Genomic DNA, 19201 nt, shown 5'->3' on the forward strand with positions numbered 1-19201 from the left:
CTTGTTTCCATTGTGTTGTGCTAATTTTGTCGTCTTGCGGCTTGTTTCCGTTGTGTTGTGCTAATTTTATGTTGTGGCTTGTTTCTATTGTGTTGTGACCTCTGTTGTGTTGTGGCTTGTTTCCATTGTGTTGTGCTAATTTCATTGTTTTGCGGCTTGTTTCCATTGTGTTGTGGAGATTTCATCGTGTTGTGCACTACTGGGCCAGTGTAACAGACAGATAAATAGATGGATAGATTAGGTTTAGTCCATTAAAAAAAAAAAAAAAAAAAAAAGCCTGTACTGACTTTTTAAGAAAAGCATATAAATGCATTCATTCATTCCAGCAACACTTTTAATGACTCCACTCCCACACTTGGCAATTCCTGTCAGCTATATTCCATAATCTCTCATTTCCCCGGTGGAGATCTATCAACGGCGTCCGTCCCCCTTCCACAACAGGCTTCCCTCAAATGAGCTCTTTATGTAAAACTCTTAAAAATCAATTTCTTCAGAGACAATCTTGAACTTTGTGGGTTGACAATGAGAGTGTGTCTATGTGCATCTACGCCTGTGTGTGCATGTCCTCCAAACTATTTTTAAACATCTTAATCCATCTTGTGTGGTGAGAGGGCCCAGCAGATCTTAATATTACAATAGCCATATTTTAACATAAGCATTAAATACAGCGCCGGTCCACTGTGTTGGAGGGGGGTTACTCTGGTTTTGCATTCTGATCCTGTAAACCTCCAGAGAATGCTAAATCACACACTGTTTTGGGGTTGTGGAAAAGCGGTTGCATTTGCCTCCCGGTCACCTGAATAAATGCATCTAAAAATGAGAGTTAAGCAGTGAAATTCTTCCTTATTCTTATTATGTTTCACTCTTATGCTTCATCCTGTGTTTGAAAACATGAGGTCAGTGATGATAAAAGAATCTAATGAAAGCAATTTTCCAGATTCCACTGTAAAATAAAGATAAAATGATTAAGGGGTGAATTCACTGAGAATTAATTGTCTACTGATGGCTCTGTTTATTTGCAAGCACTGTCTGCATTGTTTTATTGTCTGATTCACTAAAGGAATTATGCACATCAAGTAACGGCATAGCATGGCACAAAATCTGTGCCAAATGCAATTAGAGTCAGAGTGCAGAGGTTAACATTCTCTCCACTATACATTTTGGGAAAAAAAGAGGCAAAAGTCACAAAAATGAAAGAAAATAAAAGCAAAAGTTTTTTAGTGGTGTTTTATGAGGAAAAAGAAAGAAAACTAAAAACTTTCATTGAAGGTGGGACCCTATAGTCATATCTAGAGATGAAAACATTAATTGAAACTTTTTGTGGGCCAGCATTAACGCCCAAGCAACAGTATAACAATGCCCTGGTAACTGTTCACAACACCCTCGTATCTAGCGTTGGGGTTAACACATTACAAATAACGCAATTTACATAATCAGATTTTTTTTTTCAACTAGTAAAATAACACATTACTTTTTAATTTACAAGAAAATATATTTTTCAAATAAGTAATGCCTGTTACTTTACTTATTTTATGTCCAGAGGCTTATTAATTTCCCTTCTGTGTGAAAATGCTTTTACATTTGCCAAAAATATAAATATAACTATAAAAATAAAAATGTAAATATATAATAAATATAACTTTTTGTATTAAAAACAAACAAGTAAACTTAGCCCAGACAAGAAAAAGTAATGCAAAAGTAATGTAATACATTACTTTCCATAAAATGTAACTAAGTAATGCAATTAGTTACTTTTTTAGGGAGTAACGCAATATTGTAATGCATAACTTTTAAAAGTAACTTTCCTCAACACTGTTAGTGTTATAACAGATTATATCATAACAGACACTTTTGCTTGGCGATAAATCAACACTCACATGTTCTTCAGCCACTAGCAACACCAAACAGACTTGCAAAAGCATGTATGCACTTATTTCCCAAAATAAAGATCACTTCAGAATGCAGAACACAAACTATAATAATAATAATAATAATCTTTATTTTATATAGAGCCTTTAAAAGTAGCATCTCAAAGCGATTTACATACAAATGCAAATATGAAGTAAAAACACACAAGAGTACAGGCAATAAAAAACACATAAAACAATACAAGGCCAATTTAATAAAACACAAAGTAATCACATAAATCACATAAAAGTTACCCTAAAAAAGTACGTTTTAAGGGACAATTTAAAAACACTAAGAGATACTGCATTTCTAATCTCAGAGGGCAGGGAATTCCACAATTTAGGAGCCAATGAAGAGAAAGCCCGATCACCCATAGTTTTAAGCAGAGTTGATTGAACAGTTAAAAGACCAGCTTCAGAGGAGCGTAGAACACGTGTCGGTGTGTAGGGGGTTAAAAGCTCTGACAAATATTCAGGAGCCAAATTATTCAAGGCCTTATAAGTAAGCATGAGAATTTTAAAATCGATACGAAAACTAACAGGAAGCCAGTGCAATTTTTCCAAGACAGGTGTAATGTGCTCCCTTGCACTGGTCCTAGTGAGTATTCTGGCAGCTGAATTTTGTACCAACTGTAATTTACTTGGGGTAGCTTTTGAAACTCCAGCCAGCAAAGCATTACAATAATCAATATGCGAAAACACAAAAGTGTTGATTAACTTTTCAGCCACAGAAAAAGTCAACATGGGACGTAATTTGGCAATGTTTCTGACATTAAAAAAGATGCTTTGACTGTATTACGAGCATGCGGATCAAATGTTAAGTTGGCGTCAAATATCACCCCCAGATTTTTTAGTTTAGTTTGAAACTGTAAAGCAGGGCCATCCAGACCTAAAGTTGTGGACTCTGCTTTGCGCAACTGGTGAGGGGAACCAATAAGCATCACTTCGGTCTTATCACTGTTTAGACAGAGCAAATGTTCAGACATCCATTTTTTATCTCAGTAAAACATTGAGAAAGAAAAGACGTAGTCATATTGACATCAGGTTTAGAATGTATGTAGATCTGAGTGTCATCAGTATAAAAGTGGAAATTAAGACCAAGTGTTCTTAAAAGTTGGCCAAGAGGAAAAATGTAAATACTAAAAGTAAAGGGCCCAAAACTGATCCCTGGGGAACACCAAAATGCACCATACTGATCTCAGACCTGCAACCACCCATCGCAACAAACTGCTTTCGATCAGAGAGATAGGACTTAAACCACTTCAATGCAGTATAAGAAACTACAAAGACAGTCTCTAAATGGGTGATTAAAATAGAGTGATCTATAGTGTCAAAAGCGGCACTAAGATCAAGAAGAATCAGTATAGATAGACGGCCAGAATCAGAAGCCATTAATAAGTCATTGGTGACCTTAACTAACGTAGTTTCAGTACTGTGGAGTTTACGGAATCCAGATTGAAGTGGCTCAAAAAGATTGTTAGAAGAAAGATGTGAAAGCAATTGAGAAGCCACCATTTGTTCTCAAATTTTGGCAAGGAATGGAAGATTAGAGATGGGATAAAAAAAATGTATGGGATAAAAAACATGATTTAAACAGACAAGAAGGAACCGGATCAACTCTGGAAGTCGTAGCTTTCATTTTCAAAACCATATTACAGACAGACTGGGAGTGAAGAATTGCAAAGTTGGAGAAAGAAATAAGAGAGAATGGCGAAATACATAAGGAAGAAGCAGCCGAAGTATGAGTATTGATAATGTGGTTACGTATATTATCAATTTTGACAAAGGTGAGTTGAAGCAGGAACATTAGAGTGATTTTTAAGCAGCTTGTTGATTGAGTGAAACAGTTGTTTAGGGTTTCTCTGATTGCTGACAATTATTTGTGAAAAATAAATTGATCTAGCTGACACAATTTCAGCCTTATACTCAAGTAAGGTGTCTTTCCAGGCGATGAACAGTTAAACCTGACATATGCCATCTACGCTCCATTTTACGACACAAGGCCTTCATAGCACACAGATCATCATTGTACCAAGGAACGGAGCGTACAAAAGAAACAGATTGTGATATCAAGGGAGCAAACGTATCCAGACCAGAAAAGAGAATAGAATTCAGCATAGAGACTTTGTCATCCAGATCATCAGAAAGAGAAACACAACTTAAAGAAGAGTCAATAAAGTCTGAGAAAGCAGTGGGCACAATAGATCTCCATTTCCAATAATTAATAATGCGAGAAGAGGAAATGTTTATGTCAGGTAACTCCATGTTAAAAAAGACAGCCCGAAGATCAGACAGTCCTAAATCAGAGGTTGACAGCTGAGACACAAATGAACCTTTGGAAATCGCAAGATCTAAGGTGTGGCCTTTGTCATGTGTAGGACAGTGATTTAACTCAAAGCACTCCAATAAAGACAAAAAGTATTTTGTTATTGTGGAGTCTTTTATATCCATATGAATATTGAAATCCCCCAAAATAAGGATTCTCTCAAATTTGAGGCAGAGAAAAGACAAAATATCTGAAAATTCAGATAAAAAGTCTTTATTTGTCTTAGGTGGCCTGTAGACTGTAGCCACAGCAGTAGAAAGGGGCACAGAAACACTCAAAGCAAGACATTCAAATGAGTCAGATTTGGGAACAGCCACGGGACACACGTTGTAATGTTGATTGTGCAACATAATGATACCCCCACCTCTACCAGAGGAACGCGGAAGATCAAATAATCCATAGCCAGCAGGAGTCAATTCATTAAAAAGAAGACCGTCAGATTCTTTGTGCAATGTTTCAGTTAAACAGACAAGGTCCAGCTTTTGTTCTAAAATAATGTCAGATAAAATAATAGCTTTGTTGTTGACAGAGCGTGCGTTAAACAGCACTGATTTCAGCAGACGCGAGGGAGCAGATGAGTCCGAGGCAACCTCCATACGCTTGAGCACGGATAAGTTATTAAAATTAACCCCTGTAGGTCTAAACAGTAGTCTTTGGGGTGTGCGCAGAAATGTCGGATGAGCGACAAGTTTTGTTGAGCATAACAAACTACGCCTTGACGAGCGATGTATGTGACGCTTAGGTCATAGTATTCCAACACGACTGCAGAGAGCACATATGTCATTCGCCAAGACTGAGTTTCCCTTCAGGTTCAGCAACTGGAGAGCGGTGTACCTGAGAGCCATTCGGGGAGAATCCACACCAACAGCAGCCTCGCAGCGGTATAAGTGGTGTACGTCCTGGGCCAGGCAACAGGAGAGTAAATTCCAACAAACAGCAATCAAAAATAAAAGCAGTAATCCAGCGTGTGACGCATGATTCCACATCACAGTAGAATAAATAAATATAAGACAAAAATCATAGTGAAATGGTGAAGAAATGCTGAAGAAATAAATTAAAAAATAGGAAAAAAATTAAAGAATGAGTAGCTATGACAGTTCATAGTGACTTGTCAGTCAAGCTCTAAAAATGATCAAAATAAAATAATACAATTCCACAAGCCTCATACACTAATTCCCAGTTCTCTGAGGATATAATATTAAATAAAATAAATTTTGCAATATCTATTCTAATTTTAGTTTTTTTAAGTGTCCACTGCCTAGACCAGATGACTTGAGCCGCATGGTTTCATAGAAAAATGTGAAATTTGATTTCAATAAAATGAGATTCTCTTTTGTTGGTTCTCGTCCTGATAATTGCAGGATGACAGAAGTTTGACTCAAGGCGGAAGGCAGATGTCTGCAGTCATTGTCAAACATTCACAAAGGAACGCTGATCTGCTGTCTGAAAAACTGCTCCTAAAAATCTATCATGAGATTTAAAAGAGAAGAGAGGGAGAGAAAGATAAAAGCTTCATGAGTCCATAGGCATCTCATGTGCTACTTTCCCCTCTTTGACATCTTCTGATTCCGTGTACTCTGAACCCTCAGCCTGCTTACATTTTTAGAGCTGGCTCTGCAAACCATGAGCCAAAATTTATATCACAACTTTGTCTCCGCTCCCACTGTTATTTGAGAGAGCCGTATTTGACCTATATGAACTTACGCCCCCATAACGCCTACCCTCAGAGTTGAGCCCTACATTACAAGAGCCAATGTGAATCACAAAGCTCATGCAGACAAACTCCTCTGGATAAGCCCCGAAAGCGCCGATCACACTGCCAGTCAGGATTTCGGCTGACATAGTAACATTCTGTTGAAATACTCAAAAACATAAAGATAAACACTTCACGTTATTCAGATGGTTGGTGTTTCTCAAAGGCTTTTGTAGGATTTTAATCAAAGTAGCGAATAAAAAAAATGCTCTGGGTTCAATACCAATAAAGAAAAATTAAATCAATGCATTTACATCCACTTTTGTTTTACAAAGTGAAGAATTAGGGCCTTTCGCACTACGCGTGACGTGATAAAGTTAAGCGAATAACCGTCAAACGGTGCTTTCACACCGAATGAGAAACGATTGATTATTTCAGTTAATTCACACCTGCACGGTAGGTGGCGCTGACCGATAATGCATTTTGCACCTGCACACTAGGTGGCGCAACCACTATTCATTAACAAACAAAAGGTGACGCAATGTAAATAAGAGATTCTTTGTGCAAAGTTGAGATATCAATTGATTATAACGGAACTTTGTGAGAGTGCAATGAACTGAAGTGATTGACAGATTTTCAGTGATTATAAAGGGAGCGCTCTTTGTGCGGTTTCTGCATTATATATATTCTATTCAGAGTTTGTAGTAAAAAAAATATATATAAATAAGATTAACTTTTTGGACACATACATGCTGCAAATTTTGAGGAATGACATTCCATATTTATGCGAGATTCACTCTTGAAATAGCAGCGATTGACATTTCTGGAACCACGCCTGTATAAAGTACAGAAAGAAAATGGATTTTTCTAACAGCAGAAGTGAGGACAAGTTGTTTTATTAAATGAGGAAAGGAGAAGAAAAAGACAGCGTTATTGGGTACACCCTATTCTTGAGAAAAGAGAAGGGCACGGGGAGTTCCACAGATTGACGGGGAGTGTGTTGTTGTTCTTTTTGCCTTGTTAAAAAAAGAAACTAAGTAGTATGCTGTTTAAAGAATGTTTAAAGAAAAAAATTGTGCATTTTTCCGAATGGTGTTACTAATATAACAATTTCATATAATACTTTTCTTCAGTGTTTACATTGGTTTTCTAAAGCACCACCAATCACGCTCTTTGGTGCCACAGCAGCACCTCTAAGAACATGATCTAAAGCTCAAGTCTAATTAGATGGCTCATTTCATCATAGGGTGATGGGGAGGGGAAACTCAACGCACTGGTCAAAAAAAAATGTCTTGCTTTGTCGCGCCACGGTTGATCCAGTGTGCATAGCTTCATTGGGATCTATTGGTTTGATTCAAGAATGTCATTGTGTTGTACATTTGCGTTGATTAATTGCGCTCAGTGTGAAAGGCCCTATAGGCAAATTTTTGTTTGTAATCACTTTGGTTTACTCCTGAATGAATGAACCAGTTAAGTGAATAATTCAATGATTCATTCATTGATTTGATTTGTTCCTGATTGATTTTAATTTTTTTATTATTATTTTTGTATTGTGCATAAATTTGTGTGTTTGTAATTTAATGTCACCAATGTTTTGGCACTGTGAAACCATTTACCGTGCCAATCCTTGAATCTGAATCAGTTTCTTGTCGCCATCTACTGGTGTAAAAAGTCTGGAATGCAAATCTAATACTATCACTATAAAATGAATTGTATCCTTTCAAATAAACTAACTAACCAGTGCACTGCTGTTTTGGTAATAGTACTGGGTGTTATCAAAAGCAAGGCTGCAATGGTACAGTTCTATTATTGCTTTTGATAAACAGCTCATTAGCAATTGCATTGTTGTGAAATAAACAGCTTCACCCTAAAATTAAAACAGCAAGTTTGATCTTGACAATGCCTGGACATGTAGGCTGTACGGTGAGCCATATTTCACCCTTCCCAAAAGAGTTGAAACCTAACACAAATAATCAAAGCCTCCCATCTATCAACACCAGCCTATTGTCTCGAGCCGCTTTACCTTTAAATTACAGTCCAAGTGTCCAAGGCACAACTTGGTGCCCATCCCAGAGGGCTGAAAGTGCAGTGCCTTCACTTAAATGTCAAGCGTCTTGTTTTGAGGTTGGGTATCATAGAGGATTAATGGTATAGGTCAGTGTCAGGTTTTGTATTTGATTGAATGTACATTCTGTTAAAAAACTGCATCACACACGTACACACAGATTCACATGTGCGATGAGAGTCTAGTCAGAAGATCTTGTATATTGTAGTCTAAAAACGCTATTTATTTTCTTTCCCCACAAAACAAAATGGCATTCTATTTCAAAAAATAGGATTTGGAGCATCATTTTGGAAAGCAACTGAAGCAGAACCCTTTTCTAGTTCTTACCAGTGGATATGTTGGTAATTGAAAATCAGAGTGTGTATAAATTGCCCCTCCTGTCCATGCACCACAAAACAAGCTGCCCTCACAGAGAAACGCATGAGCGGCTTTAAATGCACCACAAATGCTTTATATACACTGATTTTCTAGCAAGAACATAATTGTTAGCCACTTGTTTGGTTACTTTATTATGCTATTATATTATTGTTCCAAATTGTGGAACATCAGTATTTAAATGACAAAACAATCACACTCACAGAAATGTCACATCTAGGTCACTTAAAACAGTCAAATAACAGCATAAACAATTATAATTGCATGCCTCTCAGGAATGCTTTATTCTGATTGGTCGGTCGTGACATTCTAAAATCAGATTCTTGCATAATAAAATGAATTAAACTGAAAATAAAATAAATATTTCTGGTTACAAAGTAAGCAGAATAAAGTACAATTAGTCGACCATTATTGCAAAATGAACCCTTTTAGGCTAATGCTTGATCACCCCGTTGGGGTTTATTTTATGATAATGACCAATTGACTGTGCATTATTCTTTACATATTTGCCTAGAGCCAAAGTTAAAGCTAAAGTCACTTTAAAGCCAGTGACATTTTATGTGATAAAATCTGATAACAATAGTATAATAAGTGGTGATTGGCTCTTTTAAATGTAAGGCAGGACTACAGCCACCATATCTTAATATATAAAAATGAAACATAACACTATCCCTCTCCTTCTCTCTCTCTATGTATCTAAATATAGTACATGCACTAATAAAAAAAGGATAGATTTTGTGTAGTTTCACAACAAATTAAGCAAGCGTTCTGTAAACTTAGCCAGATGATTTAATTTGACTTTAACTCTGTGAATCCCTAATGCACCTTTATGGGAAAAACAAGGGCATTTTTTCATTTCTAACACTCAGAATATTTTCTGCATTCTCTTTTTTGTGTGTGTCCTCAAGCAATTGTATTTCTCAAAAATGGAAAAATGTTTCTTGCTCTGCAAACAAATCAGATCACAAAAGGGAGATGAAAAATGAAGTCATTCTGCATTTGCTTTGAATGAAAGATCCAAACAGAAGATATGCCATTGTCCATCTGCTTTCTCTCATTTGCCATCCTGCAAAACAGGCAGCGTGTGGAAAGAGAAACGTGATGGAGGGAAAAGAAACAGGAAGCAGACCTTGGCTGGTGGAGGGTTTGTGTGCCCTCCTGTTCGTCAGTTAAAAACGTTCAAGTGAATCACTCTTCTGTTTGTGTGTCTATTTCTAAACCAGTCTACCTGCCAAACAGCCATTTGATCTCTCTTTACTTGTACTCTGACAGGAAACGGATTTGTAACTTGAACTGTGTGCTGAATTTAACCAAACCGGACTTTTACTCCTAAAGTGGCCATTACATTTATAGAGAGAGAGAAGTATAACAGAATTAATGTGTTTTATTGCAGTCAGAACATTTATCAGTGTGGTCTAATGCAATTACAAAATGCTGGGCTTCCAGAATCATTAAGTAGGATGTTAGTAGCACATAAGTATTGCTTAATATCCAGGGCATGTTTCCAATTATGTATTACTGAGTTACCCAAGTAATATGTACAAGCATTCATAAAATTACCACTTGTAAGTCCATTATCTGCAACTTAAAAGGATCTTTACACTTGCTTTCAAAGTTTAAGAGAGACAAATGGAACAAACTATATAAAAGTAAAAATTATTTAAAAAAACTCCCATAAAATGATACTCTGCAGGAACAATAGACACAAAAGGAATAGTTCATTCAAAAATTTAAATTTGCTTGAAATTTTCCTCAGGCTATTCAGGATGTAGACGAGTTGGTTTCTTCTTTGCAATGGATTTGGAGAAATGTTGCATCACATCAGTGAATGGGTGCCGTCAGAAAAATCATCACAATGATCCACAAGTAATCCACAACACTCCAGTCCATCAATTATGAATGTCTTCTTGCAAACATGTAGCTTTTCACTTCCAAATCCATCATTAAAGCATTTTAATGAGTCATTTCTGGACAAAATGCAAAGTCCATCATTCATAATAACATTTTCTCCTGTTAAAAGAGGCCATCCCCTGTTGTCCTCTTACAATCATGTTTGTTTACACCAACATGTTTGTTTACAGCTGTTGAGGACTGATTGTGAACGGTGCTTGAGCTGTGCATCTTTCTCTCCTGATTCAGATGAGACAACGTTTTCACTGGAGAAGGCAATATATGGATAGAAGACTTTAAAATAAAATATGTCTTAATCATGCAGCTTTTCACTTCACAGGACATTAACTTTTGTGCTGGAGTGATGTTTTTATCAGCTGTTTTGGACTCTCAATCTGACGGCACCCATTCATTGCAGAGGATCCATTGGTGAGGAAGTGATGTGATGCTAAAGTTCTTCAAATCTGTTCCAATGAAGAAACAAACGCATCTACACAGGGGTGCTGTAATGGGGGAGGGGGAGGGGTAGTGTTGGGATAGAACGATTCCAAGGGCCCGAGATGCATTTTTACCGAGGGGGACTGAATGACATATCGGATTTGTGAAAATCCAGACAGACTCAGACACATTGGAAAATGATGAGAGTTTGTTTTTAATGTAAGCCTGACATCATTTGTTCAAGATCATTTAATTTAGCACTCTCCTAAATTAAAATAACTTTATTTCTTTATTTATGCCAGAAAGAAAAATCAATAACCAATGTTTGGTAAAAAAAAATTAAGAAATGTATTCAGATGTCCTTGACATTTTGATTGCATCTAGGAGCATAATTAAATTAACTTGAAATTATACAACAAGACTAGAACAAATCCGTTCTAAGAAAACAGCTAATTTAATTCCATGCAAAAGTTTTCCTCAATTTGATTAGGTTAGGGTTATTGAACATTTTATATTTTGACTGAGTTTCTGAACACACAGAAGGGTTTAAATCATTCTAGAAACCATTTTAAAGCTATTGTGTTTTAATAGCTTTATTTCTACACATAGCCACATCTGTAACGCTTACATGGTTCTCCTAGTATGCAAATTAATCAGTACTAGTATTAATCAAACGATAAGTAGTTCTCATTAGTGAGAATGATGTTAGTTACCCATATGAGCAATTTTTATGAGCAAAAACAATTTCCTATACTGTTATGGTAGTAGATCACTGGAAAATTGGTTGAATATTCCCCAGTACTGAAACCATCTGTCAGATTATTCACTTGGTTACGCTGCTGTCAGCCAAATCAGACAGATCTGCATCCATCAGTGGATGTCACATCATCACAACACATTCCCTCTAAGATACATCATCTGAATTCAGCATGCAAAGTGTAGAAACTTCAAAGTTGACACCATTTCCAATGTATTGATATATAAGCCAAACAAAAAAATAAAACACTGAACATAGAAATAGAAAATTTAAACTATATAGATATCTAAAAGAAATACTGGTATAACTTTCAAATACATACATAAATACAAGATATCAGACAAAGTGTAAATAATATATATTTTTTTAAATATTAAGTACAATACCATTCAAAAGTTGTTTTTGAAAAAGTATTTTACGCTCATCAAGGCTGCATTTATTGATCAAAAAAGCAATAAAAAGTAATATTGTATAATATTAGTACAATTTAACTTAAAATAACTAAATATTCTTGAATATATTTTAAAATGTAATTTATTTCTGTGATGCAAAGCTGAATTTTCAGCATCATTACTCCAGTCTTCAGTGTCACATGACCCTTCAGAAATCACTCTAATATCCTGATTTGTTTAGGAAACATTTCTTATTATTATTACTCGTGTTGAAAGCAGTTGTGCTGCTGAACATTTTTGTGGAAACAGTGATACTGTTACGAAGCCGACGAGACGTGAGGTGTACAGATCCATGTGCAAAGCTTTATTAAGAAACGTGATCATGAAACAGGCATGGATTCAATAATGGCAAACAGGTACAACAGAGGCAAGACAAAGAGTAATCCTAGGACAATCGTGGGTCTTCGATCAGCGAACAATATCCAACAGGGCAAGACAACGAGATAATCCAGGTACACAAGCAACAGTCCTAGCGAGGTGCAAACACAGTCCGAAACAGCAGGCAAAGGGTTAATCCAAGATACACAGGCAGGAGATCAGAAAACAGGAAACAACAAGGCAACACAAAATTACTAGACTTAGAACTAGGACTGGAAACGTGAAATGGCTCCGTAGTGTAGCTATCGCTAGAAGAGTGATATACACTAGCCAGGCATCCTCAAATCTGGCCCACTCCTGCAGAGTTTAGCTCTAACCCTAATCAAACACACCTGAGCATGCTAATCAGAGTCTTCAAGATCATTAGAAAATCACAGGTAGGGGAGTTTGATCAGGGTTGGAGCTAAACTCTGAGGCAGATTGGACCTCCAGGGAAAGATTTGAGGAACCCTGCGCTAGACAATACTCGGCGATCTGAAAGAGGAAGTCCAACCTTGTGTCCCAATGTGCATACTATCCACCCTATTTGCCCTGAATCGTATTGAAAATTACTAATATCGCATAGAATTTAGGATGGATAGTACACACATTGGGACGCAGGCCAAGGCTTATGAAGCGTGTCTGAATGGATTCAGCTGTGTATGTGTAATCTGCATTCAGCTGTGTGTGTGCAATCAGTGCAATGGATCATGGGAACTGTAGTCTGCAGTGACATGTAAAAGTCTGTGTGGTGTGAGAGGCAATGTAAAGAGAAGACGACATCTAGTGGTGAGCAAACAGAAGTGCATGGACAGGATTCATGACAGATACATAATTTTTCAGGATTCGTAAAAGCATTTAGCATTTATTTAAAATATTTTTTGTTACATCATAAATTTAAATTAGAAACATTTTGTAGCATTATAAATGCATTTACCTTGACATTGCCTTTACATTTGATCAATTTAATGTTTCTAAAAGTATTAATTTCTATATATAAAAAAGTTTTTTTTATTTTTTTTTTAAGGTTAAAAACTTTACTTTAAGCCGCTATTCACGAATAATCTTTTCCATCCAACTTCCAAATAGTGATCTCTGTTCTGATTGGTTGACCCTCTTCATACCAACATAGTTCACATAGTCTCTTACTAGGTGTGTGAAGCTGCTGAATAATAAGTGGTCATTTTGATGCCATAGATACTATGATGATTTCTGAAAAAATATTTCTGCAGCCTAGTTTCCATAAATGCTAGATTTAAGAAGGACCATCATGTTAGAGTACAAGAAGAGCACAGAAAATCCTGTTTTCTATGACACGCCCTCTTTAGTTTCATAAATTTTTGACTGAGAAGCATCAGCTGTAACAGTTTTTTGGACCCTGAGGCTGAATGTGACTTGGTGTGTGAAACATCAGTACAGCAGTCCACCATGTTGTCAGCTTGTGCTTGATTAAGAGGGGCTGGCGAGCTCTAAGAGGCGGCAAACGACATCCTTACCATCCCCGTGACAATGGGCTTTGAGATTGCTTTCTGAAATCCATCCACAGCACCAAATTTAATCACTGCTTTATTTGCTTCCGTCACCGCTGCCAACCTCTTTTAATGAAATTCCAAACAAGCTTGATGTCTGATTGTCATACAGTGCCATAGAAAGACCATGTGGCGCGTGATGTGGGATGCGGTTAACAGCTGGGTAATTCCCGGTGCACGGAGGACCCTGCACATTAACTGAATTTCACTCTCACAACACCGTGAGGCTGCTGGTTTGTACCGAATGCACATTCAGTGAAAGGCTTACCGGTAATGGATGTTCATTTAGTTCATGTGAATCATACAGTATAGGTCAGTTTCATAGTAAATAAACTCCAACAAAAAAATCAGCATTCTACTTCTTGTGAATCATGATGGGTCTTTTAAATAAACAAACTCTGAACACTAAATGTGAGTTTTATAGGACATTCTGGTCAGTCTTTTAAATGACAAAATGACAAAAACACATAAAAGTGACTTTTCCGCTACATTTACAATATGTGCATGAGGAAAAAAAAATTAAAATTTAAGCTGTTATACAATGAAAGTCTTGCCATTTGTATTTGTGAGGGAAGTAACAATGAATGTGTATGTGAAATCTGCATACAAATATTTTCATGAACAATTCAAGATTGACCAGTACTGAAATGTATTTCAAATGTATTTTTAAAACTACTACAACCACACCTAAGCAGAAACCACATACTCATGGTGGCCTTATAAATGTGTTAAAGAAATAGTTTACCCAAAAATAAAAATGTGAAAAAGCTGTATGTAATAAACAAGTCCATCTCCTGTTGTCCTCTCACATCAAAATCCCTGACATATTTTAGAAATCTTTTGGACTGCTTTCAATGGTGTTTGATCTGTGCATGTCAGACTAAGCAACTTTTTCACTGGAGAAAGCAACTTGTATTTGTGGTTTGAAGTTAAAAACACCTTAATGATGGATTTGTTTCTTATAAACATGCAGCTTTTCATTCCATAAGACATTAACTGGCGGACTGGAGTGGTGTGTTTTACTGATGTTTTTATCAACTGTTGGATTCTTATTTTGACGGCACCCATTCACTGCAGAGGATCCATTGGTGAGCAAATGATGTAATGTTAAATTTCTCCAAATCTGTTCTGATGAAGAAACAAACTCCTCAACTTCTTGGATGGCGTGAGGGTGAGTACATTTTCAGATCTTTTCAATGAATCAATCGATCCGGTTCACTAAACAATTATAAAAGATTCATTCACTAATCCGACTCATTCGATTCTTGTGTTCAACACACTGACTTGATTCAGTCACAGTGATTAACAGCCCACTGGAATTGAGGATTGAATAATGACTCATATAGCAGTTTGTTCTTCACACACAAAAAAAAAATATATATACAGTTGGATACAGCCTCAGAAGACTTGGTATAGCGCATAAGTAATTTTAATGAATTGGAAAGCATGACAGCTTCATTCTCCATTCATCTCCTTTAGTGTTACACTGAAGGGTTTGGAACGAGTAAATGATGTCAGAATGTTCATTTTTATGTGAACTAATCCTTTAAAGGATGTTATCAGCGGGTTAAGATGTCCAGTGTGTGTGAGCATACAGTCAGGAGATAATATCTTTTAGATGAACCAGACTTAAAGCAATCTTCATCTGAGAATAATAATGAATTCTTCGAGGTTTAGCTGAGGCTCTTATCCTCATTCTTCATTTTGTATAAGGACGGGTTTATGATGAAATATTGCTAACTAAAATAAAGATGCACGGATCTAGCTCACGAATTACATCTGTTTCTGTCCCCAGCATGTCATACGAGTTCAAAGCAAAATATCAAAATCTGGCTCAAACTCAAGATTCACAAATAAACAACTATATATCCTAAGGACAAGAATGAACATGGCCTACTTCATAAGTGTGAGCACAACTGCACCAACAAACTTAGTCCATGAGCTACATTTATATTTGCTGAACAAATCTGTATAAAAGCAAAACTGTTATGAGGATGAAACCCAGGGATTTGTCTCCTCATATTTACTCTCTGTTTTCCATCTCTGTGGAAATGCTACACAAACTACAGTATATGATCTGGGCTGACCACATGCGGCACAGTTTTCCTTTGTGAACATGCAGGCTCATTTGCAAATAGATTGACTGTCACATTCACACATGGATATTTGTGTATGTACAGAACACACACAATCATGTACCACAGGAAACATCTATATGTGGCCCCTTTAGTCTTGCTCTTGCACTTTTCGCCATTTACCTTGTGTTAGTTCAGACCGGCATGTTTTCAAGGGTTACGAGCATAGGAATCAGCCTTGAGATTTTGGGCTATAGTTTATTTAACTGGATGCACTGATAGAAAACATCCCTTGATGAATGGAATTGCAATGAGGTGCTGAGATACTTAATTAAAGCTTAATCACAAAAGATTGATCTGGAAAGACACTTTGAACTGAGCTGACAATCACACCCGTCAGACGTCAATATACAAGGTTTAATGGAAAAACTAATCTGAATGAATTCATTTGATGGCACATTTTCACATTCGCAATTACAAACATTTATATTTTTGCAATTAAATAAATTGATTTCAAATATTGTCAACATGCGTAGACGTTAAATGAAAAAGCATGGGATTTTGGTGCAATCTGATTACACTGAGCTGATTATAGTTTGCATTTCACATGTAACCTATACCTAAAGCATCGCATGGTGGTAGAAAAAAAAAACAGCATTTTCTTTTGTTTTGTTTAATAAAAAGACATTTCTTTTTCAGTATTGAGCGTGCTGTGGCTAGTTCAAATTACATTTTACTGATTTCTTTTAATTGGATACTTATCAAGGTAAACCAGTGGTTTTTAATCCTGATCTTGGAACATGTAGACTTAAAGCATTGCATGGTAGTGGAAAAAAACAGCATTTTATTTTTTAAATAAAAAGCCATTTATTTTGCTGGTATCGATCATGTAGACCACAATGTGTCGAGTTCAAATTACATTTGAATGATTTTATTTATCAAGGTAAACCAGTGGTTTTCAATGCTGATCCTGGAGGTCCGCAGCACTGCACATTTTCAATGCCTCTCTATCTGACGCACCAGTTCAGGTCTTGGTGCCACTATTTATGAGCTGATGATATAAACCAAGTGTGTTAATTAAGAGTCATCCAAAATATGCAGGGATTCAAAATGTGTTAGGGATATTCCATGCACTGGGAAACGCTGGGGTAATAGTATATGTATAAATCAACCAGTCTATTCATTTGCACTTGGTATAGAGTCTAATATGTTTCAGATTCTAAAAATTAAAAGTGTTGGTTTTATGACATGGTATCAAAAACTCTGTCACTGACACAGGTGTCACTGCAAATGAAAGGTCTGCGTATACAAACAGTTATTTTTCCTGGCTTATGAGACCTACTCTCCTTAAATTACACAAAACATAATTTTAATCAGAAAAGCTGAACATGCGACTACTGTTTTTATACTATTATATACAGTTGGATACTCAGAGTAACACAAATGAGTAACCGTGCTATGGAAATACTCTGTCGAATTGAATATGCATCTTTAGATTAATATGGTAGTAATAGTATTTCCTTTACGGATTTAAAAAATGGTGAGTCAAATATATTTGGATTCACTTCTAATTCACTCACACACATCCTGAAAAACTAAGTTTGAAGTCAAAGAGATGCCAGAACTGCAGCATACCACTCACAAGTCTTTCTGCATGGTTTGTGATAGACCTACTTTCCATGAATCACACCATCAGATTTATCCACCTCATAGAGAAACACGGGCACAGGTAACGGGATTTTCACGCGTGGTGCTGAATCCTTCCAAACTGTTCTAACTAAAAGGAAAAAAAGTGTTTCTCTTTACTGTTCGCTTACAACATATTTTAAGTGGAAATTGGGTCATTCAGATACAAAGGGGAAGGGGAAATCACCAAACAGGTGCACAAAACACAGACCTTCTGTCCAGAAAACAGGTCGAAATGTACTAAAGCAATGCAAGAATTAGTGCGAATTTATTAATTTTTATATAAAACACAAGAGAATATGGGCTTCAAACAACCGCAGGACCCTCTAACTCACCTTCCACCTCATCCTCAGGCAGGTTGACCGGTGCCCGGTACGACAGGATATCAGGAATGGTGCAGATACCCCGGTACATCAAAGTGGAAGTCACCGGATGCATAGGCATTTTTGCAATTTATGTTGACCAGCACGTGTGTATTGATCTTCATATATGAGATTAACTATCCAGACGGCAACTTTTCACCCCACATCAGATGGGACTGAACCCCTCACTGGAAATCACGCGTGGAGTGGATTCCATAGAAAGGTCCGATAGAAGGCTAGGCAACTCTCACAGCGTGCGCAATTACGCAGCCCTCTCTAAGAAACCAGGTGTAGGGATTTGCAAGTCTTCACAGGTCACTGGTGGTCTAGATGTAAGGCTTGTGGGTTCGAATCTTCACAATATAAGCAAACCGCCCGGTCTTTAGTTTGTTGTAAAAATGAAAAAGACAACGAATTACGGCGGCTTCATCGGCGGGGAAACTAGAAGATCCACATAATCCACCAGCTCACACGACGCGCATCAAACAAACGCGCATTTTCATCAATGCGACAAAGTATGTGCGTGTTTGGCGAGGTTACGTGGATCGATTCGATCTCCAGGACGTTAGACAGTGATCTCCATATGATTGTTTTCTCCTCAATCGCTTCTTAAGACACAGCAGTTGAGCCTCGAGCACGCACTTGTTGGACAGCGTGCGCACTGCCAGGAACAATGAGTTAAAAATGCGCTTTACGCGTGTATAGTTGAAGGTTGAAAGAGTCTTTTTCTCTAAAGAAATCCAGTTTGTTTGTTTTTTTCCTGTGGCAAAACAAAATCTAATATTTAAAAAACAAGAAAAGATGTCACCGATATAATCAAAGTTTCCAGCTAATCACAAAATGTGCTGTGCGTGGGGAGACGCAGTGTCCGGGTTCCCTCGCGATGGATTCATATTTAGTCTGAGTGTAAGATGCTGCTCCTCACAAGGTATTCCCAGCCGCAGATGTTGGAAGGCGTTTACACGGCGAGTTCTTGCGTTCAGCAGCTAGACGGAGCGCAACGGATTGGAACACTCTTGACGCGTTTTGAAAAGTTGATCTGCTTGTTTTTAACCTGGCAGGGTGTTTTTTTTTTTTTGCATTCTATTGAGCTTCTCCAGCGAAACAAGCGTGTCAGCATCTTCAGAATATTGTCTTTGAACTTCCGTTTGTGTGGTAGCTCTGTATATTTCTATGGCATCACTGTCTAAGGGTAAGTTTGGTAAAGTGGATTTATGTATTGTAGAGTTAACGGAAGTTATGGTGAGCACTGTAATGTTCATAGCAAATATCTTAACAAATGTCAGTAT

General features: G+C 37.0%; 1 protein-coding gene across 1 annotated transcript in view; it reads right to left on the reverse strand.

Annotated features, from left to right (window-relative positions):
• Positions 1 to 17994, reverse strand: part of LOC306869725 (calcium-binding protein 7-like) — a gene marked incomplete at both ends in the record, with an annotated part of 31281 nt that extends 13287 nt beyond the window's left edge. The window contains one exon of the mRNA XM_079416611.1: positions 17886 to 17994. Within this exon, the coding sequence (XP_079272737.1) occupies positions 17886 to 17994 (109 nt within the window). The remainder of the gene's footprint in view (positions 1 to 17885) is intronic.
• Positions 17995 to 19201: the final 1207 nt, after the last annotated feature.

This window comes from Barbus barbus (genome assembly GCF_936440315.1).
Source record: "Barbus barbus genome assembly, chromosome: 5".
Classification (NCBI taxonomy): Eukaryota; Metazoa; Chordata; class Actinopteri; order Cypriniformes; family Cyprinidae; genus Barbus; species Barbus barbus.